General features: G+C 42.1%; 1 protein-coding gene across 4 annotated transcripts; it reads right to left on the bottom strand.

The window, feature by feature from the left end:
- Nucleotides 1-162: 162 nt before the first annotated feature.
- Nucleotides 163-24,268, bottom strand: VAMP4 (vesicle associated membrane protein 4). 4 transcript variants are annotated; one of them, XM_036901322.2, is made up of 8 exons: nt 24,111-24,267; nt 21,787-21,895; nt 15,341-15,387; nt 12,719-12,769; nt 6,560-6,660; nt 5,568-5,647; nt 2,540-2,591; nt 163-841 (listed from the first exon to the last, which is right to left on the bottom strand). In XM_036901322.2, the coding sequence occupies exons 2-8, from the start codon at nt 21,850-21,852 to the stop codon at nt 813-815; spliced, it is 426 nt and encodes a 141-aa protein (XP_036757217.1). In that variant the 5' UTR covers nt 21,853-21,895; nt 24,111-24,267; the 3' UTR covers nt 163-812. The 4 variants fall into 4 exon arrangements, with proteins under 4 accessions (XP_036757217.1, XP_057350894.1, XP_036757233.1 ...); XM_057494911.1 differs by lacking the exon at nt 12,719-12,769 and having other exon boundaries at nt 24,111-24,268; XM_036901338.2 differs by lacking the exon at nt 2,540-2,591.
- Nucleotides 24,269-26,075: the final 1,807 nt, after the last annotated feature.

Genomic DNA, 26,075 nt, shown 5'->3' with positions numbered 1-26,075 from the left:
TGGGAGGAGTTCAGGGGGGGAAGCCAGCAGCCAGAGCAGAGACGGGGATCAGGTTACCCTGTGGATCCTCATCCACTCACCTCGGACTGGCCCCTCTACAGGACACTGACTTAGCAGATGGAACCCAGACTCGCAGCTACGTGGCTCACTTTCAAACACATCAACATTCTCCAATTTTATTATCTCCAGTTTGACAGCGTCATTCTATGCTTTTCACACTGTTTACATTTTCCGTTTCCATGATCCAAATGCCAAAAAATTACATGTCCCTTTACACACTCAAAAATAGGTCTACTGGAATGTCTTTAGGTACAGCTGAGGGCAGCAACATTTACAACAGTCAGTTGCACCCATAAACGTGTGGGAAGTGCCTGCAAGGCCCTCACAATGTGAGGAGCAACCTGCAAATACTGACGAGATGGGTATGCATCGCTTTTAGCATAATGACCGGTACCAACAGGGGCCTCCTGACCCCACCTTGATGCAATAATATAAGTCCTTATAACAACAGTATGGAATATTAGTGTTTAATTATATACACAAACAATGCAGTGGCAAGTACCTAGTTTCAAATTAGATCCTTGGAATATGGCAAATTAGAGGTTGGTTAGCATTGCCTTACACATAACTTTAAAAGCACGTTTTGTTAGAAGGGGAGAAAGTAACATTCTCAACGCTCCAATCTGAAGTGACACTTGCCTCGTGGTTTCTTGTAAAAGTTTTGAAAGCTATATACATAGGTCTCATTTAAATGGCGCAGCACTCTTACTGTTATGGTCCCAGATTTTGTTTAATGCAGATCTGTCACCAGGTCAAATACGGTATCTCACAACTATAAGAACTGCAAGAGAAAAAATGAGAAGGAACGTATCAAAACCAGACCCGTGAGCTACGTTAGAAACAACACTCCCCAAAGTAGCCGTGTCCACTTCTGGAAACAGGTGCTGAGGACAACTCTTATGTGAGATGATAGGTAGCAAATGGGAATGGAGAAGCGAAAACAAAACCACATAAATGTATAACACCAGCACTCTGATCAGACAGATGATGGCATACCACAGCATGTGGCTGCTACAATATTCTTAAAATGGTAAAGAAATATTTACAGTGTATTTATTAGAAAGTATGTATTTGATCTTAGCTTTTAAAAACATAAGTAGGAAAGACTTGGAGCACATGTAACAGTTCTACTGACAGCAGCTCTCTGTGCGGTGAGATCATTTGAATCTTGTTTTCTCCCTGATGCTACCTATCCACATGCCCAAACTGCTCAGCATACTTAGGCAGGCAGACCTTCACATCTGCGTGGTGCTGCGACGTCCCCACGCGCAGGCCACTGAGGGCTGAGCCCACAGCTCCGTAAAGGGACGGCGCAAAATCCTGCGAGCCTCTGGCCGTTGCATTTTCTGTCAACCACCCACGCGTGGCTGTGTTTCACGGACATGTCTGCTTAAGCACCATGTGTCTCACATGTCCTGCTGGCTCCCTGACACTGAACTCCTGGCCACAGCACTGACTCTACCTGAACGGAGCTCATCCAACCCCGACTCCACCAGGCCCTGCACAGCCCGCGCTAGGCGACACTGGACAGCTTGTCAGGGCTGACCTGGGGGCCATCTTAAGACAGTGAAGTACCAAAAAATACATAAACCTGTGAGAAACGCAGCACTAAGCAGATGCGGAAGGGCGCTTGTTTACTATCTATGAGCACAAACCAGGAGGCCGACTACGGCCTCAGGAGACATTAGCCACCAGGAGACAGAGAACTTTTCACTGCCTGGAACGCATCTGCCACGGGGATTAAAGCACCTCAGTACTGATTTCAGGGGGATTCAAGTCGGAATTTGCAGACCAGAACCCACGATGAGGACAAGCCCGATTCCTTTTAACAAACATTTTAGTCACCACGGAATTTTTCAAATGGTTATTTTGAGACACTTCCCAAATCTTCATAAATTCCCTGTAAACATCAGCAAAGAGGCCTTGGAGAAAAGAAGATAATTAAAAATGATCTGACTTTAAAAAGAATACTAGGGAAAAAACGGGCAAGAGTTATGTTTTAATGACTGAAATGTAGCTCAAACCCCAACAAATCAAATAAAAAGCCATCACCTGGAGGATTTATCTGGACTCACCCTTCGAGCCCAGTATTATGAGATGCAAGCTGCCACCCCACAGTTAGTCAGAGAGGACAGTGTCAGGTCCCGAGGTCACAGTGGCCACATGTGGCCTAGAACAAGTTCTTCAGCCCTGCCTTTGGGGTGGGGCACACAGGAGTTCTCTGAGAATCTGATAAAAGATACAGGCTCTCCCCATAAAAATGTACAGAAGCATATTCACATGACATTTTACATACAATTCAAGAGCATTTTCAGAGACCTGCATATTCTAGGCTACAGCTCCTGAGTCACGTCAGAGGTCATCACTCAGTCCTGACAGCCATACGAGGTCAACTGAAAATGAACTTAAAAGGGGAGCAGTATGACAGTGACCCCCGGAACCAGCAGCTCCTCAGGATGAGTGACCGGCAGATACTCACTGATGATCACTAGTGAGAGGACCACAGCTACCAGAGCCACGGAGGCCTTCATCTGCAACACAGAGAGCGAGAGAGTGCCTGTCTGACCTGCTCCAAGGCCACACCGCGAGCTAGCTGCTACTTATCCCGTTATGCTAAGCCCATCAGTGGGCGGGCTCATCCCTTGAAAGGTTTCCCAGTTTTTTCTCGTAGGAACTTGCTGGCTATTTGCATCTCTGTAAATAATCAGTTCCTCAAGTTTAGGGTCTGTGCCTGAACTGCACTGTTCAAGGCTGTAGTGCACAGTGCACAGTCACAATCGAAGCCTTCATGGGCCTGGATGCTTTTTCTATGAATTCTCATGCTTATTTTTAACACGAGACCAGGCAAGGTATGCTATTTTAGCAACTCTGTTCAACAGTGTCAGGATGTAATAACACAGGTAACAGTACAAACGGTTCAGTATACAGTATAAGGCAGTGTTTTTTATAGCACTTACTCTCAAAGTAGGTGAGAATGCTGCTAGTTTTTGCTTCCCTTACTTACTTCTTGGCATTTTAATCTCCACTTGGAGGAATATGATTTAAACTCTTCATCAATAACCTTACTGAACACATAGCTTGCTTTAGAGCATTGTGTGTTAGTTTCGCAGCTGAGAGTAGAAATCTTAGGATAAGCTAGTCCTTAGCTGCTTAACATGGGAAGCTCACATTGTCTAACACTGTCATATTCCTCATTTAATCCTCAAGTGGCATAAATTATAAACTGACTTGATTTTCCTGATGAATTGAAATGAAAGTCTTGTTTTCATTTTTCAGATAAATGATTAAACGCGGTCCATTCAGAAAAAAAAGATACCTAGTTATTATAAATACATGAAACCTTCTGGTAAGTATCCCAAATAGTAGCCAGAAGAAGTAGCCGACGGAATGTGTCTGAAACAGAACGATTGGTGGCATTTTGCTGCTGTTCCGCTCATGACAAGACCAAAAGAATACAGGGGAGATTCGCAATTTGGCCACCAGGTGCCTATTAAAATGATTAATTTTGATTAACCAAAAACTGTAGGAGCAGACTCAGCTCAGATGGACACAGCAGGTAAATTTACAGCAGGTGTCTGGGTCCACATTATACGATAAAGTATTTGATGTACAAAGTGATCTGGAGAATATATGGAAGCTTTGCATCCTTTTTTTAACCTGAAAAACACTTCTAAAGTAGTATGGAATTTGTTTTTCAGCTTTACGCAAAACATACACTGATTTGCCCTGTTCATTTGTGCTAGGCTTAACATTTAGAAGATTTAAATGGAAATATCAATTATCAGTTTTAAAACACTTCCATAAATAGTTTCTTCTTTGGATCTTTAACACTGGCCAGGAAAAGTTCACCCCAGAAATGGAAGTAGTGAATTAATGCATGTCCAAAGCACCCTTCTTCCAAGGACATGGCCAAAAACCTGCTTATCGTTAAGCACACAGGAGCCCTGGAGTCCCCTAGGTACTCGAGGGAGGTCACGGTTCTCCCTCCCCAGCCATTGGATGATGTTCACTTGTTTTAGTCAGGTTTATTCAGGTATATTCTATACAGAATAATATTCGCCATCTTAAAGTTCACTTTGATGGGTTTTGACAAATACATAGTTGTCACCCACCACCATTACAGTCAAATATAAGACATCCTCATCATTGCAAGAAGTTTCTACATGCCCTGTCGTCATCAATTTCCACTTCACTACCCGTAGCCACTGGCAACCTCTGACCCTAAATCCCTTTTCTTAGCCTTTCCTAAATCACCATTTTGAGGTCAATCCAGAAAACGGTGATACAGAGACTATTTAAAAATATAATTCACATATGATTTTTAAATGTAATTAAATGTTTTCCTCTTATAAGCATATTATTCATCTGATCTGAGCTCCAGAGAGTACAAAATAAGAATCTTCAGATACAGCTAAAAGGAACTATTGGCAAAACACACATTATGATGATCTTGTTGTGCCTATAGGAATGGGGTGTGTACTTGGGGAGAAGAGGTGAATGGCTCATGGACCCACAGTCTCCCATATCACACTACAGAATAGAAAGTTCCTAGGGAAACAGAAAACTTAAAAGAAAATGGAAAATTTATTCTTAAAAGAATAAAGAATTTAAAACAGAAAAGTAAATCCTAGACAAGGGGAGCAGTGAAGTATGTTTCTTTCCGCAGTTCTATTTCTGAAAGTATAAGGATTCAACAGGTAGACAAAAATAAGCAGATCAAAGAACTCTAGGAAGAAATCCTTAGCACAGGGCGAAGCCAAGTTGAAAGGTTATTGCTAAACTTGAAAACGAGAGATTAAAAATGAGTTTATGTCTAAGATTTTCAACAAATAACACACAACATCAGGAAGGAAAAAAATTGATACAGGTCATGGAATTTGCTGTAAAATCTTAAACATTTTCTGTTTAATGATCAGTAGCCATATTTGATTTAAGAGGTAAATTCATTTCTATAAAATGTTTTGGAAGAATACATTTGCATATAACTATTCTTACTCTTTTCCTTGTTAAAAATCTCTTATTTCTTACTCTTCTGGAATAATGAAATACAGTGGGATGGTTTTTCTTAGCCCCATTTGCCATAATGGATTTTGACATATAAACTGCTTTTATTTTGTTCCCCTTTCAACAGAAAATTATATTTTTCTTTAGCTTCCATTCTATCTCTTTAATCTATGTAATGCTACAGGTTGCTCCAGAAAGGTCAATAATACAATATAAGAAAAATTCATCTACAGGTCACTAAATTATTAGTAAGATGTGGATTACCTTCTATGAAAAAAACCATGGAAAGGGCCTGTCAGGCACAGCTCAATGCCATCAGTTACTCCCGACCCAGAGGCTACCGAGTGGTTCAGCAGGCATTTCCTGAGTCCCACCACAGCCCATGAGCAGGCAAGGGGGGCAGCAGTTCCTGCCCTCAGAGCCTGGGACCAGGGGCTCCACCGCCCACATCTCCGAGGCCCCTGAGATGCTGAGCAGCCGACCCAAGTCTTCCATGTACTCACTTTGCACCCGCGCCACCACATCTGCCTCCGAAGCTGCTTGGATCTGCTGCTGAAGGCGGCGGCGTTATCCGACAGGCTTTCTGGATCACACAGGGTGGAGAGAGGGGTCAGACACAGGAGAGCATTCTTTAATCAGTCACACGAGAAAATATTAATTTCCGCTTCTGCAAGTGTATTCCCTTTTAAGCATGGAAACAATACCCTCCCTGCCCTCTGTCCCCCTCTAACAGTCTGTACTGTTAGAACAAGACTACACACACACACCATGCACACACATACACAGCAAAAAATAGATGCAGGTGAGTTTGCTCAAGCCTTTTTTAGATTAAGAGGGATCTTCCCTGGGCCTCAAAGCTTTCACATAAATTTATGAATTCTGGTAAGAAAATACTCTTTTAAAAATTCAAATACTTGACCATCTATAAAAGAAATTTACATGTGAAGAATGTCAGATTCTTGCAAGATTCCTAAAAGGCCTTTATTTTGAAGCAAAACTGGTTAAATCTGGGTTTTCGGTTAAATAAGTCTGTCAGGGATTGACCAGGTAATCGGCCAGTTGTCATTTCAACAACATCTAAGTGCCTAATACATGCCAGGAACTGTTATACGTACGAACAGCTGTCAGTAAAGAGGGGTGACTAAGGGCCAGGGAACACGCCCAGCAACGGACTCCCCAGCAGGCCTGTGCTGAGGATGTCGCTGGCCCTCCCCTGAGGTTGTGGGTTAAAGGCACGTCAGTGTAAGTCATGATAAGGAGTGACAGCTCTAACTCTTCACAGTGAACTTCTATAAATTTCCATTCTCAGCTGAGCAATTCAAGAAGCAACAAGGTGATGCAAAGTAAAGGCAGCGAAATTAAGACATTAAAATTATAAGATGAAACAAATACTGTTTTCCTAAGCCAAGATTCCTAAACTTTGGCTAGAAAAATGAGAGAATACACTATCACAACACTGACTCACAATATCGAGAAACAAATGAAGTGTCTGTACCTGATTTGTCCTGTAGTTCATCTAGTCTCTCCCCTCTTTCAATTACCTTTGTAATATTTTCTTGCATGACATCAATAACTTCGTCCACCTGGTTCTGAACACTAGTTAAAAAAAAAAATTTTTTTCTTTTGAGAATTTTATAATTTTTGAAACTTTCATTAGAAAACTTTTATGATAGAAAATAGCAAGTTCTCAAAGAATTACTCAACTATTGAATTTTTAAGCTTAAGGCTTTGCAGCAATGTTCCTCCATTCATGGGCCTGTGTACTTGGGCTCATTCAAGACAACATGAAAAAATAAAAGCAATATTTAACCTAAAGATGTTTTATCTTTAGCCCTGTTTCTGAAGATTAAAGGTAGTGTCAGAATGCTCAGAACTGCAGAATTTAGTCACTTAGCTTGATTCTACATAGTTCCATTTTCCTTCCTGTACAGACACAACCACGACCCATGTTTGCTGTACAATCACACTCCAGGCTAACGGGGGTATCCGCCTGGGTATATTAAAAGCTTACGGAAAGTGTTCCGTTTCCAGGACGGAGATGTGAGGTATGCTCCAGGACACACTGATGCACGCTGGTGTAACTCTTCATGCTTTCCAGTTTTCCCTTAAACAGAGCTTAAGACATCGAAGGTTCTGAAGCACGATGGAGCAAAGAGGAAACATTTTTTGCTGTTTTTCAAAATTAAAATATGATTCCCTCCTTTATGTTAGGTGATGGGGGCCTGTTGTAACCAAATTTCAGACTCTTCAATGAAAATTTAATCTACATTTAAGAATTTAGTAACTGGTTCTCACTGCTACTCTCACCCAGAAGTTACCTCCAGAGGACACAAACACAGAAATGTTTATTTGAAGTATCTAGGTTTTCCTCTGTTGCTCCAACCATTAGACAAAAAATTACTTACTTTATGTAAGTGATTATTTAAATTACTTTAAATAACTTTAATTTAAATAAATTTAAATAAATTTAAATTACTTTAAAAAACTCGGTTCTTACAACTCAAAAAAATGTTTAAAATGCACTGGACTACAAGCAACTATATAAATATTGGTAATTTATACTTACACAAATATTCTATTATTTATATTAATACATAAAACAAGGACCTACCATTGTTTCTATCTGGGGAAGAACTATCACCTAGGGAACTTTAAAAAAAACCTAACAATATACATACCTCTGCCCCCCACTCCACACTACCCCTAACTAACCCAGTAGGGTGAGGCCCAGACAAGTGTGATTTCCCTAGCACGGAGCTGCATCTCCACACAGTTTGCTTTAAAAACACAATGAAGGTCCATTTAGACATAGGTGGGTCCAGAAGTGGCCTGCGTCCAGCCACTGTTACTGTGTGTGGTGACAGTCACCTCCCCACCACGCTCACCCACGTTACCACTGCTCCCCAGATTGGTGCCTCCCACCCGGGGTTCTGAAGGGTAGGACTGAAACAGCCAAGCAGAATTCTCTGCGCCAGCAGATCTGAAAAAGCCCGAGTCCCCGAGATGTCCTGCTGTAACTCATCACCAAGCAGAATTTTCAGGATGGTCACCCTTAAGAACAACACGCTTGAACAACTAACCAGTTTACTTGGTAAATGATGAGAGCCGCTTTTGCACTGTTCTAGGCACTGGGAAAACAACGCACACAACAGACAACCCAGCTGTCGTGGAGCTCATGTTCAAATGTCACAGAATATTAATAACCCTTAGAGCTGCAACAGCTTGCCTACTCCATTTTTCTACTTCTTTCACAGCATTTAATACTAAGTGAAAGTGTTTATATAATTTCACAGGTGTAAGTGTAGTCTCCATTAAACTGTAATGAAAGCAGAGCTACTGTTCATCAAGGACTAATCTTGGCCACATAGTTATTTTCCATCATATGCAAGAGATGATAATAGTCTAAAGTAACGCAGGCAGTGGGTGGGAACGGACAGGATGCACACATCTATGTATGATTAGAGCCTAACGATTATGGATGTTAACATACCTGTACTACATACGATTTTAAAACAAAAGAGCTGAAGAAATAATTATGGTTCCATTATCCCTACAAGCAAGAGATCCCATGGATACTGGAAGATTAACTGGAGCAGAACACATAAAATTCCAGATCAATTCTCACTACCCCATCGTAAACCTAGAGCACAACATGTCCTAAGATCCCTATTGCTAATGGGAACCACCCAAAGCTTTCATTTCTACTGATTAATAAATTATTATTGCTTCCTGCTCATACACTGCCCTCCACTGGTGTGACACCCTTACTCCATCCAGCTACTGTGTAGTCCTTATGCAACAATGTAAAGCCTCATGATTGTGTTTCTACATTTCCAGGTGTTTTCATGCCCACAATATGACTTTTGTAGAAGAAAAGAGAAATTATCTACTTACTTAAACATGATATGAAGGATAATTTTTTATACTTCCCCATGGTCTTTTATATTTTCATGGTGGCTGGAAGACTGACTTCTTCTACTCATGTTTTATGTGGTGAAACCCTCACTGTTTCACCTTAGAAGTAGAGCCTGTCCCATTCATTTATTATTATTTTCCAGGCACTGGTTTCTAGGAGGCATTCAACAAATACCTTATGATCTCACTTACATATTTAATTCACTCAAAAAAACATTTATGAAGAAGTTGTCACACTGCTTGAGGACAGGTAATTCTTGGCCTGGTCATCAGACAACAGTCTGGCAGCCATGATGACGCCACACATGCCGAGTGCTGGGATGGAAGGAGGCCCACGGAACCACTCATGCTGCCTGGATGAGTTCAGCCTGGACAAGGCATGGCACCGAGACCCTGATACTGAGTGTGGACAGGTTAAGAGTGAATTGGGCAGAGTAAAGAAGATGGTGGGAAATTTCTAGACTAAGGGAATATATGTATTGGAGGGGCAACTTCAAGAACCGAGTGACTAATTGGATTTGAGTGAAGGAGTCAGGGTAACAAAAGGTCAGAAAACTTCTAGATTTATAACTTGACCAGCTGAGTGGTAGACAATGGCCATTAACAAACAAATTTAAGAATTCAAAGGAAAAGCAAGTTTGTGAAGGAGGGAGTGGAGATTTGTATCATCTCCAGTTAAGAGTCATGTGGTAGAAAAAATGACACACAAGAGAACACACCTAGAAAACAAAGACATCTCAGCACTGATTCACATCGTCCCTGGAGCCTGACAGCACCAGGATTCCTGAGATCCTCCACGCTACTTATCAACAGGGAGGCTGTGCAGTGCGCTGTGCTCTGGATTCTATCCTGACAGACCAGGGTCTGGAGTCCTGCAAGGCTGCTTCCTGGGTGTGGCTTTCCAGGTCTCAGACTCGCTATTATCCCACCTTTGAACTGAAGATGATAATCTCTCACTTGTAAGAATTAGATGTGATAGTGTTTTTTGAACACTTATCTAGCACAGTTCCCACCACATGAACATGTGCTTCATGTCAGTGCTCTGCAACACACCAATACTCACCCCTCATTTTATAAAGAAAAGATTTATTTTCAAGTTAACAACCCCACCTTGTGGTCTTTCAAGACACTGCTGACAAAAACAGTTAAAAAGTTAATGCTGTATTTTTCTAACTACACACACATGGAACCTTCTGTGGGGGCCTTATGTTAAGCTGGTAGGACCAGGACTTAAGAGCTTCCCTACTCCTGGCAGAGTGTGTACAATTTACTGAGTGGCATTTATCATGCTATTATTTAATTTAAAGGCAAAGGAAACATTCCAAAGAGAATCAAAAATTTTATGTAGGCATGTGAATATTTAAAATCTTTCCCCAAAACATCTTCCCTACAAAGTGACGTTGGGTATTTCTTGTGGGGGTTGACCTGTTACGAACATACCAATAAATCTCAAACAAAGCAAGAGTGGTGCCAATCCACAGCCGCGGATTCAAGTAAGTGGGAGCAATTTTGGTCACTATGAACCAATGCCAAGGATCTGTCTATGGGCAAGTGATGTGCCACTGTCCTGGGCGATCTGGGGACACACCTGAGTTGCAGCCTGGGTAAATGAATGCTCGTGAGTTCGTGCCAACAAGGTTGAACATGCCTGTGTGATGACTGAACCACCTTCTTAGAGTCTGGCAAGGCTCTAGCTCTAGAGTAAAGACCATTAAGCTTACTCGACAACCCCTTACCGTGTAAAATTCTCTGACTGCCAAAGTGCTCATGCTCAAGAAATATGCAGATATATGTAATCACGTGTGTGTGCGTGGCATTCGCTGACCCACACGTATGCTGTGTGATGCCTGCTCTGCACAGTTGACAGTGGCTTCAGGGGTTCAGCTGGAAATCATAGCCAAAAGATTCAACAGGCCATACTCAACAGTAGGCTCCCTCTGCAGAAGGTATCAGATCAGACAGGAAATGAGGCATGCCGGCGGGAGAAACACGGATGTGTCCTCAGTGGGGCCCACTTCTCTGGCAGCTGCTTCAGTATAAGAAACAAGACCATGCGGGTGGACCCAGAAGTCCCTCTGCCTCGCTGCAGAGGAACAGCCCTGCCACAGCACACTGACGACCTCGAATGCTCTGTGATCCTCCCGCAACACGGAGTGGCTTGTGAGGCCATCTCCCACTCACCTCCCCATCTCCTCTAGGAGGCTGTCCTGGACAGTTTCCCATCACCTCCCGGGTTCTGATGATGTTAGAGGCTTTCTGCAGGGTCTATCTGCAAACTATAAAGCCACTTGGCTGAGTCTAGAATTGGTCCCCCGACTCATATTCCAGCCACCTGGCCCCTTGTTTAGAATCGTCATTTTTGGCATATAGGACAAGAATCCAGGAAACTAGCACTTTGGCTGCTATCTCCGTAAATCATAAACTGCCTGAATCTGCTCACTGTATCTTTACTGGCCAAGCCAGAGACCTGGAATGGCAGGGACTCTCCCCACTGTTGGCCTCGAAGAAAGCACCACGAATTCTACAGCTGCAAGAAAAGGAACTCTGAACAACCACCTGAGCCTGGTCAGGAGCTTCAAGGGACACCGCAGCCCTGCCAACACGCTGCTTCGGGCTTGGGAGACGCCACACAGAAGGCCCACTTCAGCAGCGTCTGAACTTCCAACCCGTGGAAAATGCGAGATGATGCGTAGTTTTAGGCTGCTAAATTCAGGGTGATTTGTTAAAATAGCAACAGAAAATGAAAGCATCCCATTTAGTACTCGAATCAATTTGACAATACCTGGGCTCTCTATTTTGGAATCCATTAGCTAGGATCAGGCTAAGTGAGGACATATTTCTTCCACCTACAGCTAAAGGCCAAGTATCTCACCAAAAATCTGATACCCCATTACGGTACCCTTCCCACTATATGCCAACGATTATTCCTCCATAGGCCCTGAACCTGGGCCATTCAGTTTTATCTTCCATGATCCTGAGAGCCTGGGCCATTTCCAGGGCTGCCTAACAGCTCCCTCCTTGTCAGGACTCACATTCTTCTGGCATTAGATACATTCAGTACAGCATCATCCATCATATACCATCAACAACATATACAGCAAGGTCTTTAAACCTAAAATTAGTTTTAAAATTGAGATCAATACATGGATCAGGATAAACTGTAAGATATGAAAAAATTCTGGAAGTATATAGTAAAATGATACCATACTTCAAAAAACTAAATCTATTATATTACTTTTATTATTGTTTTGAAAGTGGGAATCAAGCTATAGATTCAAAACCAAAACAGACTTTGAGATATGGTAAACAAATGGATCTGATATAAGATAATCGAGTTAAGAAAAACCAACAACCAGGAACTGCATTTCCTTTGTTATAATTCAGAGGTAACTTTGTGAAAATAAAAAGAAATACTGAGTTTTTACAACCCAGTAGTTATATTTGGTCTACATTAGGGATCAGCAAGTTTCTTCTGTAAAGGACCAGAAAGATAATAGATATTTTGGATTTTGTGGGCCACAGGATCTTTGACATCTGTCACAACTACTGACATCTGCTGCAGAAGTTTGAAAGCAGCCACAGGTAATAAGAAAACAAAAGGCATGGCTGTGTTCCAATAAAACTTTATTTACAAAAACAGGCAGCAGCCATTTTGGGCCCATAGTTTGTAGTTTGCCAAACCGTGGTCCACACAGAGATATGATAATCATTTAAACAACTGAATATCTCAGGAACTTACTGCTTGATTTTATCATTTCTAGGTCCAAATCTTGGTCCAGATGGTCCCCTTCTGAAAACAAAATACCAAGTACGTATAACAAGAGAATTAAAGAAAACAGAAAAGACACACTCACACATCAAGCTGAATTCTAAACATGCCTCAGTCATTTACCACAAGAAACCACATTTTAATAGCATTGCTGGAACTGAATGGTATGTATTCATGTCTATACTTGGTTAGTACTTAATGCTGGACACAAGCTAATTCTTTTGAAGGTTACAACTTTCAGAGAAATTAGGGTTTATGTAATTCATAGCCATACACAGGTTGTTCTATTTACTAAATTCTGAAATACCATAACAAAGTACCAGTGACTACAAATAGTTTTATGACTAATTATGGAACACTAGACATACAGTTCACCTTGAATTTAGGCTATACTGAAATGCTGTCAGGGATGGTTAAAGAGAAAAATCCATTCCATTCAAAACACTAAAAATTTATGTTTCTTGATAACTCATCTTAAACTTACTAACATAACTAAAGGCAAATGCCAAGAGTCTACAAAAATACCAGTATTTCTCAAATTATTACTTCTCTATTGTAGTTGAGTGTCATATCCTATTAACCAATTCATTTTAATATTCTGTAAGTTAAAACTTTGAGGTATTTTAAGTAATTATCATTCTTCTGATGATAGAGAATAAGGTATAAACCACAAACCTCAAAAGAAAATAGGTTCTGTACCAATTACATGTGAATTCCCCCTTCCCTCCTGCCCCTGCCCCCATACTCTACCACCTCTAAGCACTGTCTGCCCTAGGTGTCGCACAGGGTGGACCACACAGAATGCATCCTTTTGTGACCTGCTTCTTTCACTGAGCATAATGTCTCAAAGGCGCATCCATGTCACAGTGTCCGAACTGCCTTCCCGTGTAAGGCTGCAGGGTGCTCCACTGTGCGCACAGCCCACACTGTGCTTCTCACTCACTCACTGATGGGCAAGTGCTCTGCTTCCATGCTCTGGCTATTGCGAGTAGTGCTGCTCTGAACACGGGTGTTGATTAATTTTTTAAAATACTTCAAGAACTTTATTTGGTTTGTCTCCTTTGCAACACACATGCAGGACCTCAGAGTGTGGAAGCTGCACTCTGACCAAGTGTGCTGTTTGTCGTCAGGCCCTTGGAAGACACACAGCGCTGCCGGGATGTCGGTCTCAGGGCTACGCTGCCGACCTGCCGAGTCAGCGCTTCTCGCAAAGGGTCTAACTCACCTGCAGGTGAGCACTTACTTACTAACCAAGCCCCGGGCCTACTTTTCAGCACTGAATTCCTTTTGGACAAGGAGCTATTGCTCTAGTCTAAGGCTTGTCGTCATAATTGGTGCTGTGAGAAATTAGCTTTGTAACTTTAGAGAAATCTTATCCTTCATCTGACTGCCAAAATGACACTATTTCCTGTTATCGGACCTGCTTTCTACCCTGTAGGCTCTTTTTTGTCCATTGCTTCATGGATATGGCTTTCACTCACTTCTTATAAAATGCTTTTACTTGGGGAAAAAAAGCCTCGGCAAAAAACTTCATGAAACAAAGTGGGAGGTAAATGCTTCCTCTCAGGCATTCCCCTCCACACCAATCTCCAGAGACAACTCCTGAAACCATACCTGTCTTCCATGATTTTGCAAATGGAAGCTCAGGCCTACAGGAGAGCCCTTTCTACTTGGAATTACAAAGGACTGCTCTGCCACTGAATTCTGACAAAGCACCAAGGAAATTCAATGGGGAAGGATAGAGGACTGTGTCTTTAATATATTTAAAAATCTCTTAGAACTCAAGACAAATTTAGAATGAGGCAAAAGATTTTATCATGTGCTTTGTCAAAGAAGCTATGAGAATATGCACAAAAGAAGAAGCTGATATAATCTGTCATTAGGGAAATGCAAATTAAAACCATAACGAGGCACCACTACACATCCATATGGCAAAATCTGAAAGACGGCCATATGCAGTGTTGATGAAGATTTAGTGCAACTCGATCTCTCACATGATGCTGGGAAGATAAAATGGTGCACCAACGGGAAAACAGCTGTAAACATACATCAGCCATTCCACTCCTAAGTACTGACCCAAGAACAGTGAAAGCATATGTGCACACAAAAACCTGGACATGATGTGTACAGAGCAGCTTTGTTCATAATAGCTAAAAACTAGAAACACCCCAAACATCCATCAATAAGTGAATGGGTGAATGAATTACAGTCCATGCAGACACGGACCACTACTCAGAAATAAAAAGAAAGAAACCATTGATACAAGTGACAGCATGGACCAAATTCAAAATAATTATGCAGAGTGAATGAAGCCAGTAAAAACAGAGGCATAGTAGTAATCCCATTCACAACAAAGTCTAGAAAATACAAACTATAGTGATAGCAAGCAGATGAGTGGTTGCCTAGGGACTGGCAGAGTGACAGATTACTAGGCTATAAGGAAAATCTGAGGTGATGGCTGGTGTGTTATTTGGGTTTGGCGATGATCTCACAGTTGCACAGTACATATATCAAAACTTGTAAGCTCTCTATGCATTTCACTGCATGTCAACTACAATCCAATAAAGCTGTAAGGAAAACCCAAAAACTTACAGAAAAAAGTCCTCTTCTTCATCTGAATCATCTTCCAAAAGATTTCTCTGTGAAGAAATGAGAAAGACTTGTGTCTACAGATTCCGAGGGCTTACAAACTGTCAGGGAGGAGTGGTGGAACAAGTCCTATTCCGGTGAGGTTTCTTAACTCCCAGCTTCCATGCAGAGGGAAGAATGATTGCATGTGCTTCACTGGAAGCTGAGAGATAGGGAACCACATATGCAGACTTCACAAAGAAAATGTTTGTAATACTAGAATCCTGTGACTGCCTCCAGGGTAGAAATGTCACTGGGGCTGGTGCGAGAGTGAGACGCCACAGGCACTCAGGGAGGAGCCAGGCCCTTCTCCCCCACTCCTGCCTTCCAGGCTGCCCCTGTTGGCAGAACTTAGTAGGGAGCCAAGTGGCAGAGGAGAAATGTAAGGGCAGGGCCCAACCCCAGCCTCAGAGAGAAGTCTAGCACAGAGGCAGGTCTGGAGGGGACAGACAAGGGCTCAATCATCAGCACAGTCCACCGTCTGGCTCCTCAGTTCACACAGCCTTCTACACATATTTGAACTTCCAAACAAGAACTTTATACTTTCACCTTATAAATGCGATTATTTTCCTTAGAATGATGGTCTCACCCTCTCCCCAAACAACTTGGAGGCAGCCAAAAGTCTCCAAAGATATCCATGCCCTAGTTCCCAAAACCCGTGAATGTGCTGCCTTGCACGGCAAAGGGACTTTGCAGATCTTGAGTTAAGTCAGGGATCGCAAGATAGGAAGGTAAATGTGCAGTTTTCATACAGGCCCAATGTAACCATCAGAGTTCTTAAAAGAGGGAAGCACCAGACAGAGAATCTAGAAGATGTTACACTGCTGGCTTTCAAGAGGGAGGAAGGGGCACGAGCCCAGGAGGGCAGGAACCTCCAGAAGCTGGGAAGACCAGGAAACAGATTGTCCCCCATGGCCTCCAGAAGGACAGCCGTGCTACAGCCTCCATTTTAGCCCAGGAAGATGCATTTTGGACTGCTGGCCACCAGAACTATAAGGCAATACATCTGTGTTGTTTTAAGTTTGTGGAATTTGTTACAGCAGCAAGAACATATACCACCCAGGAACCTTTTCTCAGGAAATTACTCAAGGAATTGCCAGCCAAAGAGAAAATTAAATTAGAACAAAGATCATCAGACAGAAGTTGATACTATCAATGAATCTAACAAAGTATGTGGATAATGACAATGTAACTGTGAACTGTAACCTACAGATACTGAAAAAGAGAACGTGTAACATGAGGCCCAACTCTGAAAGCCCCTACAGCTTTTCTACAGACCAGAAGCCGGGAGTGGGAGGAAGAGCGAGGAAAGGAAAGCACGGTGACACATCCGTCTTGGGAGAGCAGAGGGGGGAGGGGGCACTGCTGCTGGCGGGCCGAGAGTGAACCCAGATCTGAACACTACTGTTAAGTATAGAGATAATAACAAAAAGGGAGGGAAAGAGGGGGAAGGGGGGCATTTTAAATCTGCCTTTTGGTGCTGAGTGCAGAGAGAAGATGAGGAAAAATAATTTAGCAGAAGAAACTGGGGAAAAGAGGCAAAACATAAGAAATATAATGAATAACATTGTTATGTATGTATAATATATACACAAAGTATAAGTAAATGAAAGCAGGATGTATTCAATATTCATTTAACAGATGAGCATCTTCTATGTGCTAGGTACTGTTTGAGGTACTGAGCACCAGCTTGGGTAAGACACACAAGGTCTCAGCTCTCACAGAAAAATACCTGGTGACAAATGCTACACAGAGAATTAAAACAGCAATGGGATAGAAAGTGACAGGGTGACTAAGCAATTAGGTTGTCATGGAAAATTGCTCTCAAAAATTGAAATTTAATACAAATGGTTACAAAAAGCCAACCAAAAACAGGGTGAAAAGCATTCACTGCCAGCAGAAAAAGCCTAAGTACATTAGTTACCATAACGAAGATGAATGGCTTGGACGCTCTATTAGAACAAAAACTATACATGACTAGAGTTCAAAAAACTCCAGCCAATACCTGTTAATAAGAAATTCACCTAAAACAAATGTCAAATAAAGCATGAAAAAAGAGATAGAAAAGATACATTAGCAAATTCTAACAAGAATGTTAGAGTTAGCAATATTAATATACAGAATTTTAGAAAAGCATTAAATAATCAAATAAGATTTTACAACGATGAAACGTACTATCCACCAAGAACATTTAACAGCAGTAAATGTTTATACATAAAAATACAGCCTCAAAACATATACAGCAAAAGCTGCTTAAATTATAAGAAGAAACGGATTCATGCAAAATCATTTATTTAACGTACCCTTCAGAGAGGGAGAAACTAAGAAGAAAAAAATAGTCTAGAACTTTTGTCTTTGGCAAATCTTATTTTCAAACATCCAAGAAAGAGATAAGCCTCAAAAGAATTTTAATAAATTCCCCAAACTAGAAATTAGAAAGGTCATGTTCTCTGGGTACAATGCAATGGAAATCAAGTAACAAAAGGAAATTTAAAAACACTCTTCTAATTAACATATTAAAATGTAAACAGAAGTTTAATTGACTAGAAATAAATGACAACCCTCAACGAAATAAAAAAGGCAACCTACAGTGTGGGAGAAAATATTTGCAAATGATACATCCCACAAGGGGCTAATACCCCAAAAATATGTAAGGAACTCATACATCTCAACACAAAAAAAAAACAAATCACCCGATTAAAGAATGGGCAGAGGACCTGCACAGACATTTTCCCAAAGAAGACAGACAGATGGCCGACAGGCACATGAAAGGATGTTCCACATGGCTGATCATCAGGGACATGAAAGTCAGAATTATAATGAGATATTATCTCACACCAGTAAGAATGGCCAGTATCCAAGACAGAAAATAACAAGTGTTGATGAGGAAGTGAAGAAAAAGGTACCCTCCTACACTGCTGGTGGGAATGTCAATTGGTGCAGCCATTGTGGAAAGCACTATGGAGGTTCCCCCTACCCCCCCACCAAAAGAAATACTTGAAAATAGAAATACCAAATACCATATGACTCAGTAATTCCACTTCTAGGAATTTACCCAAAGAAAACAAAATCACTAATTTGAAAATATATGTACACCCCTATGTTCACTGCAACATTATTTATAGTAGCAAAAATATAGAAGCAATGAAAGTGCCCACTGACAGATGAATGGATGAAGACGCAGTACATGTACACAATGGAATGTCACTCAGCCATAAAACAGAAAGAAACCCTGCCATTTGCGATGACATGGATGGACCTGGAGGGTATCATGCTAAGTGAAATAAATCAGGCAGAGAAAGACAAATACCACATGATTTCACTTACATGTGGAATCTAAAAATAAGCAAAAAAGAAACAGACCCACAAATAAAGACAACAGACTGTTGGTTACAACGGGTGAAATTAGGGAAGGAAATAAAGAGGTACAAGATGCAAACTATTAAACAAGTTAGACATAGGAATGGAAGTACAACATAGAGAATTCAACCAGTAATACTGTAATATCTTGGTATGATAATGGGATAACCATGCCTACTGAGGCAGGTACCTAGTAATGTACACAATCATCCAGTCACTAGGCTGTAGACATCTGAAACCAATGATATTTTATATCAACTTCACTGCAATTAAGAATGAGAAAGAAATGACACAGGCAACATCACAGAACAAAACCTGTAGGGTAAATTCATTTATGAAGTCACAAAGATTAAAATACATGAAATAAGTAACTCTTAAGATGGCTAAGTTATTCCTAAGCAACATACAATCCAGAAGGTTAAAAGGAAGATTCAAGGATCTGATTACATAAGATTTTTAAATATGAAGAACACAGACACCATAAACAAAGTTAAATGGCAAGTAACAGTTTGGGAAAAAAAATCTGCAACATACTTTCAGAGCAAAGGTCTGATACCTGTATTATATAAAGAGCTCTGACAAACCAGTGAGAAAAAGGCACATTATAGAAAAATCAACAGAGGAGGAATAGGCAATTCCAGTCAAAGAAGAAATAGCCACTGACCACATGAAAGCATGGTCAAAGTCGATAATACTCAGGGAAATGCATTAATTCTTTCAAAAAATATTTACTGAATGCTATTCTAGCTAGTAAGTAACATAAAACCATTACATTTACCATAGTTTATTTGCCTTAGAGAATGATATAAAGATTAAGTGTTTATGATAGTTGTACAGTGAGAAACACATAAAAGCCAATGTCTTTATATCCATTCATCGAACAAATAGCAGTGCTAGGGCTACAATATCAAAAAAGGAATACCATTTCACACCAATTAGGCAGATAATAAGTGGGGAGAGAAACTGTAACCCCATACGCTGCTGGTGGGAATTTAAAAATTGTATAGCCACTTTGGAAAAGTTCGGCAATTCTTCAAAAATTGAACAAAGAGTTACTGTAATACCCAGCAATTCCATTCCGAGGTGGAACTGAAAGAGAAATGAAAACTTAAACGTGAATGTTCACAGTGGTGGTATTCATACTAGCCAAATAGTCAAAAAGCCAACAGTAAGAAGTGCTATTCAAAAAGCAACTAGTATTCAAAATAACTCCAAATGCCCATCACTGATGAATGGATAAATAAAAGTATATTCATTAATGGAGTATTATTCAGCCATTAAAAGGCATGAAGTATTGATATATACTATCACAATATGGATGAACTTTCAAAACATTATGGTAAGTTAAAGAAGCCAGTTACAAAAGACAACATATTGCATGATTGCATTTATACACAATGTCCAGAAGAGACAAATCCATAGATATTCAGTTGTCTAGGACGGAGGAGATGAGAAGAATGGGGGACCACTGCTAAAAGGTATAGGGTTTCTTTTTGCAATGATGAAAAGGTCCTAAAATTGACTGCTGATAATTGCACAATTCTGTGAATATACTAAACCCACTGAATTGCACACTTCATATGAGTGAACTGTATGGTATGTGAATTATATCTCAATATCAAAATACTGTTACTGAATATGTTAACAATGTGGTTACCAAAAAAAAAAAAAAGTAATAGGAAACAAAGACAAAACTTTTAAAAGTTTTTAAAAGTAACTTATAGATTATTAGAACCAATAACTTATCACATTTCACTATCTGATAAACATTCAGAAGGAGGTCTCTATCTAAACAGCCAATTGTGTTCAATTCTGGTATCCAATATCCTTTTTTTGACAGTAAATTGTGGGAGTAATCAACCCACAATGTAAAGAGAAAGTGCCAAAGTTGCAATCTTAGTAGTGGAACTGAATATTTTATATTCTTAAGTATACACATAAAGCTTCTTTTAAAAAGCTTGTTAGCAATTGGTTTATTGAGGGGTTCTACTCTTCTTTAAACAAACAAAAAATTGTAGCATTAGAATAAGGGGAAGATAAATGTCTCCTGTACTGTACTAAAAAGTACTTCTACATCCTAAGATGTTGGACAGAGTGGATAATAGAAAGCTCTGAGGTTGTATACAAAAGTAGCATGTAAAAGGAAATCAAGTACACTGTAAGCTCTATGAGGACAGAGACCATGCCCTCCAGTTTTTAGCACAATACCTAGCACATAGTAGGTGGTCAGTAAATTTGCTGAATTAATCAATAAATGAAAGAATGGCAAGAAGTCAGGAAGTAAAGGGGAGCTTCAAGTTCCTGGATAAGAAGATTTACACTAATTCCTCCACTCAGTAAATATTGAGTGCTTATTCTAAACGTAACCTATCTACAATATTCATATCAAATTCCAAAATGCTACATAATTTCTAGTTTTATATATATCTGCATAAAATGTTCTGGAATAAACTAGAAATTGAACATTATGTAAAAGCTATTCTGCACTCTGAGACAATAACAAGACCAGAATCCTTTATTTGTAATTCCAAAATCTTAAAAGTTATGAAAATCAAGAGGTTTTGTAAGTTTGGAGCCAAAACTCATTTGGAGAAATACCTGACTTACACTGATGTTAGTTAATTTATTTATACACTTTATTTATATATTTGGAATAATCAGACATTTCACTGAGAAAATATTAACACATTTGGAGGTGCTGATCTAGATCCCTAAAAGGCTGTTGAGTGACATGCATTTACTGCCTTTCTAAGACCTGAAAAACTCTGAATTCCTACCACATTTGGTTCCAAGAATTCTGAACAAGATGTGCATTTGTGTAAAATTCCCTTTGAAAGACTAGAAAGAAGCTGTGAGTATAATCAGATCAATAATGAAGTAGAATACAGTTGAGCCACCAATCTAAGTAACATATAGTTTTTAATGTACACTATAAACAAATGAGATTAGAACATAGCCATAAACTTTAGACTTTTCTAAAACAAATGACTTCCAAAGGGAATTAAAACATTTTGAATCTTTCTTTTTAAAGCTTTAGATTCCGCACTTACCCTTTCACTTTTCACAGAACCAGTGACATCATCGTCATTTAGGTGGCGCTTGAACTTGGGAGGCATATTTCTTACTCTTCTACTTCCCAGCAGAATAAGTATTCACCACCTTAAAGGGAAAATAAATTTCATCAGATCTGAGAGTTCTGGGTAAAACCTAAGGTACTTAAAACAGTGTACAAGGCCCTACAGGACGGGGCCTCCTGTGTGGCTGATGGCAACTTCCCTTCTCACTTGCGACTCCCGGGACCCTGGCCTCCATCCTTGGCCTTAATATGTAAGAAACAGTTAAAAGCGTGATAAAATGGATGTAACTTTAAGAGAACATATGGAGATTAGTGATTTAACATTTTTATAAAATTAAAGAGTAGATTGTACAGGAACGGAGAAAAATAGGAGAACGTGAGACATTAAATGCTTCAGGATTTCCACTTGCGCTTAGAAGACTGGCAAAAACTAGTTCTCTCACTTTGAGTTAGTTCCTTAAAACAATGATTCAGTTTCCTTATCTGTAAAATAGTGATTTCTAGGCTTCTGCAGGGAGTTGGGATGGTCAAATCGGCTAGTGTATGCAAAAACATTCCGTAAGCTGGATACCCTGCTCCACAGCACCAGATCCAAGAAAAGGGATGTTTGGTAAGCACTGGGTTAAACAAAGCCAGTTTTTGTGCCTTTTTTTTTATTGACTACAGAAAGTCTCACAGCTTTTTATATGCTAATATGCATTGTGATTTTTCCAGGAAAATGCTTGAGTATGCAACATACTCAAATCTCCTTGAGAAAAAGCTGACATATGCAACTATTGAGTTTTCAGTATCTTAGACTAGAAGGCAGATGAATAATGAGAATAGCCAAGGAGCACTAGACGTTTTACTATGTCCTAGGTACGGTGCCTAATGATTTACACTGCTTTTCTTTTATTCTTTCCAACAGTCCTTTGAAGTAGGCACTAAGGAACAAGGGAAAAGCAAGGCACAGTAAAGATAAGTAACTGATAGAGTTTGTCACTGTACTGACTGAAATAGCAGAAACAGAGGCCTAAATTAATCAATGGCTGTGCATATTAACATGCAGTTTTAATATGTATTCAATCAGTTGCCTATCAGGTGACAGGTTCAGTTCTAGAAAAACCACCTCCCTTATAATCACCCAGCAGCCCTCTCCTTCCATAAGAAACACCTCTAAAAATTTTTCAGTATAATCAGATATCAGTTTGGTTAATATTACACACTAAAAAAATAAATAAGCCAAGTCCAGTTTCATAAACCAGATACAAGTAATATTTCAAGTTGGCTTCCCATCAGAACAAATTGACACATTTTCTTTGATAAGAAATGCTGTCAAACCTGAAACCTCACTTGCAAGGAAAACCAGGTTATTGCCACCTAAGTGACAGCTGTAGAGTTCTTCATTCCACAACATTTCTGTTGCAGACATCTGGCCCATTTTATTCCTCCTACTTTGATTTCAGAATAATTCATTCATGCAGAAATGCTGCAGAATGCACGAAAAAACAGAGGAGGAAGGAAGCGACTAGGGCACGTGAGCTTTTAAATACCCCTGTGCTTGTACTTTAGACGCCACCAAGGAGGCTCTCAACGTCCCAAAACAAGGAACACGCAGCCTTACCTAACATCCTAATGGAATACACAGAAAACCCACAAGTTTAATGATGAGCAAACCCATACTCGGGTCCCAGAATCCAAGGATCTGCCTCAGGAAGTCAGAAGCCAGTGTGACACAAGAAAAGGCCATGTGCAGAGCGGCAGCTGATGATCCGTGCCCGGCGCCCCGCAGAAGCCAGCCACGCGCACAACAGCAACGAACACGGTCCCCTGCGGGGGACCTCGCGCTTGCGCCCCGCGGCCGTGCGGAGCCCCCTCCAGGCTCTGCCGCACACGCCACCGCCGCCGTCCCCCGCCGTCCCCGCGGCCCTCGGGCCACCGCGGCGCGGGCTAGTTTCGGGCGGTTTTTATGAAGAGGCAGCCGCTTCTCCAGTCAGCGGCTTCGCGGGCGGTCACCTTCTCCCCTGCTGTTTGTTAAACGCTGGCTTCCTTTCGCTTTAGGCAAAGCCAAAGCCCCCACGAAGTTCCGGGCACGGAGAGCTGGACGCAGGAGCCCGCGGCTCCGGCGGCCCCAGATGCCGAGGCGGCCGTCCCCGCGCCCGGGCCGGCCGTTCCGCCGGGAGCCCGCCCGCCTTCGGCCGCGCCTCCCCAGGCCTCTCAACCGCTCGCTTCCCCGCAGCCGCCCCACGGCCCTCCCGGCCTCCGCCGTGCCGCCGCCTCACTCTGCCCCTCCTGTCAGGGCGAGGCCGTCGCCCGTACCTGAGTCTGCGGGAGCCCGGGGGCTACGCCGGGACGGCGGCGGGGACGCGCAGGAAGCCGGGAGGCGGGGCCCGGCGCGGCCACTCGGTCGCAGAGCCGCTTCCGCTCGTCGAGTCCGTCGGTGCTCTCGGCCTGGCGCTGCGGGGGCGGGCCCGGAAGGGGCGGGGCTTAATCGCTCCGCCTCCCAGGCGCGGGCGCCGCCGGGCCCCTGGCCGCGCGTCATCAAGGAGGGCGCCCGAGGTCACCGCGGAGCGGGCCGTTGGCAGAGCGCTCGCGACGCGTGGAGACCCCCGGCGCTCCCGGATGCCGCAGCCGAGCGGTCCAAGGGTTCGCAGCGCGGCCCGCTCCGGACGCTCCAGGGCCGTTTCTGAGACCCCGCGTCTGTGGGATCGGAGTTCGGCTGGGAGGCCACCCTAGGAATACTGCTAGGAAGGCAATCAAACAAGCAAGTGATCCTTACAAATATGAAAATAACAGACTTCCTGGCAAACAGACTAGCAGAAGGGTTCATATCTGTGGAATTCCCTTAGCAAGCTGTGCCTGGTCTGGGAACACACTAGGGATCTGTGTGGATTTGCGGTGTGTGACTGGAACATACCAGGTAACCATTGTAACTTAGCATAAAATGGGCATATTTCATGACTATCAGCAGAATGGAGCTAGGGATCAGGGGTCAGGCCCACAGCCTTACCAGAGGACAGGAGTGATCTGGGTTCAGTGCGTGGGGTTCCGAGCGCTCCCCTCAAATCCAAGCGTGGCATCGCTTGGTGAAGGTACAGAGAACTCGTTATCTGCACAGACACTAGATAGGCTACCATTTGGCAGGTGGAAGGCTGGCAGAGAGGGCTTCTGCCCTGCTGTGCTCACGGTGTAGAGAGGTCGGGTGTGATGGGAGCACAGGGCAGGTTAGCGTAGGCTGCCGCACGCCTGACAGCAGTGCCTACAAGTGGGGCCACATGAGGTCCCCAAGCCCAGCCACTGGGCTTCGGGGAAGTGTGGAGTGGCAGGGTGGGGAGTGGGTGCTAAATTCAGAGCACAGAGAGAACTGGTGGAAAGAGGAGAGAATCAAGAAAATGAGGCTGGGCTGGGGGCTGGCAAAGAAAGGTGGGTACCCAAGACCCACCCTGGGACTGTCTGGAGTCAGAAATATGTAAGCACCTTCTATCTGAATCAGAAAGAATATTTTTTTTAGGGATTACGGTGTCCTGGTCCCAGGAGGAGGACATAAAGTCAAGGTGTAGAAACCAAGGAAGAGCTATGAGGATAAAGCGAAATGTGTGTTTCTTTACCTGGCGAGTGAACGGGTGGTGGGCCCGAGTTTGCCAAATTAGGGCACATCAGGGCTTTACGTTCCTTACAGAAACAGTACCTGTTCTCTAAACGCCAGCCCCTGGTCCCAGAGCTGGAGAGGAGCCGAGGGGGCGGAGACAAGAAGGGGAAAACTCCGAGCTTAGCCGCCTGGCATCCTCTGTGAGCCCCTGGGCGGGACTGGGCCCTGGGCTCTGGGTGTGAGTGAGTGGTGGAGTGTCCGGGCCTCTCCAGAGGACTAAGAATTGAGCCCGGGCGGTGTAGGCCAGTCGGAGGATGCAGGGACCCCGCCACTGTGCTGCGTGTAGGGCCTGCTGCAGGCCTCAGGAATGTTCCGGATGGGCGGGTCATACATTTTCCTTTAGTCAGGAACGTCTTCACTGACTTCTGATCCTTAAATAACAGTATAAAAAGTTTTAAAAGACATCAAATAACATTATATAATGTAAAATGTGGAGAAACAAAGCTATTTAAGTAAGGAAAATGAACACAAAACATATAAGCAGCCAGAAATAACCGCAGTTATTTTAAGCTGTCTTTAGTATAAGGATACTTTTTTCTATAAGCCCACACACATGCATGCATCATTAAGAGATGCCTTTTTTGGTTCATATTGTTTGGGGGATGCTTTTCCATTAATATAATCTAAACATTTTC

Source organism: Manis pentadactyla, chromosome 19 (assembly GCF_030020395.1).
Source record: "Manis pentadactyla isolate mManPen7 chromosome 19, mManPen7.hap1, whole genome shotgun sequence".
NCBI classification, from domain to species: domain Eukaryota; kingdom Metazoa; phylum Chordata; class Mammalia; order Pholidota; family Manidae; genus Manis; species Manis pentadactyla.
This window is presented reverse-complemented; position numbering and strand designations above follow the sequence as displayed.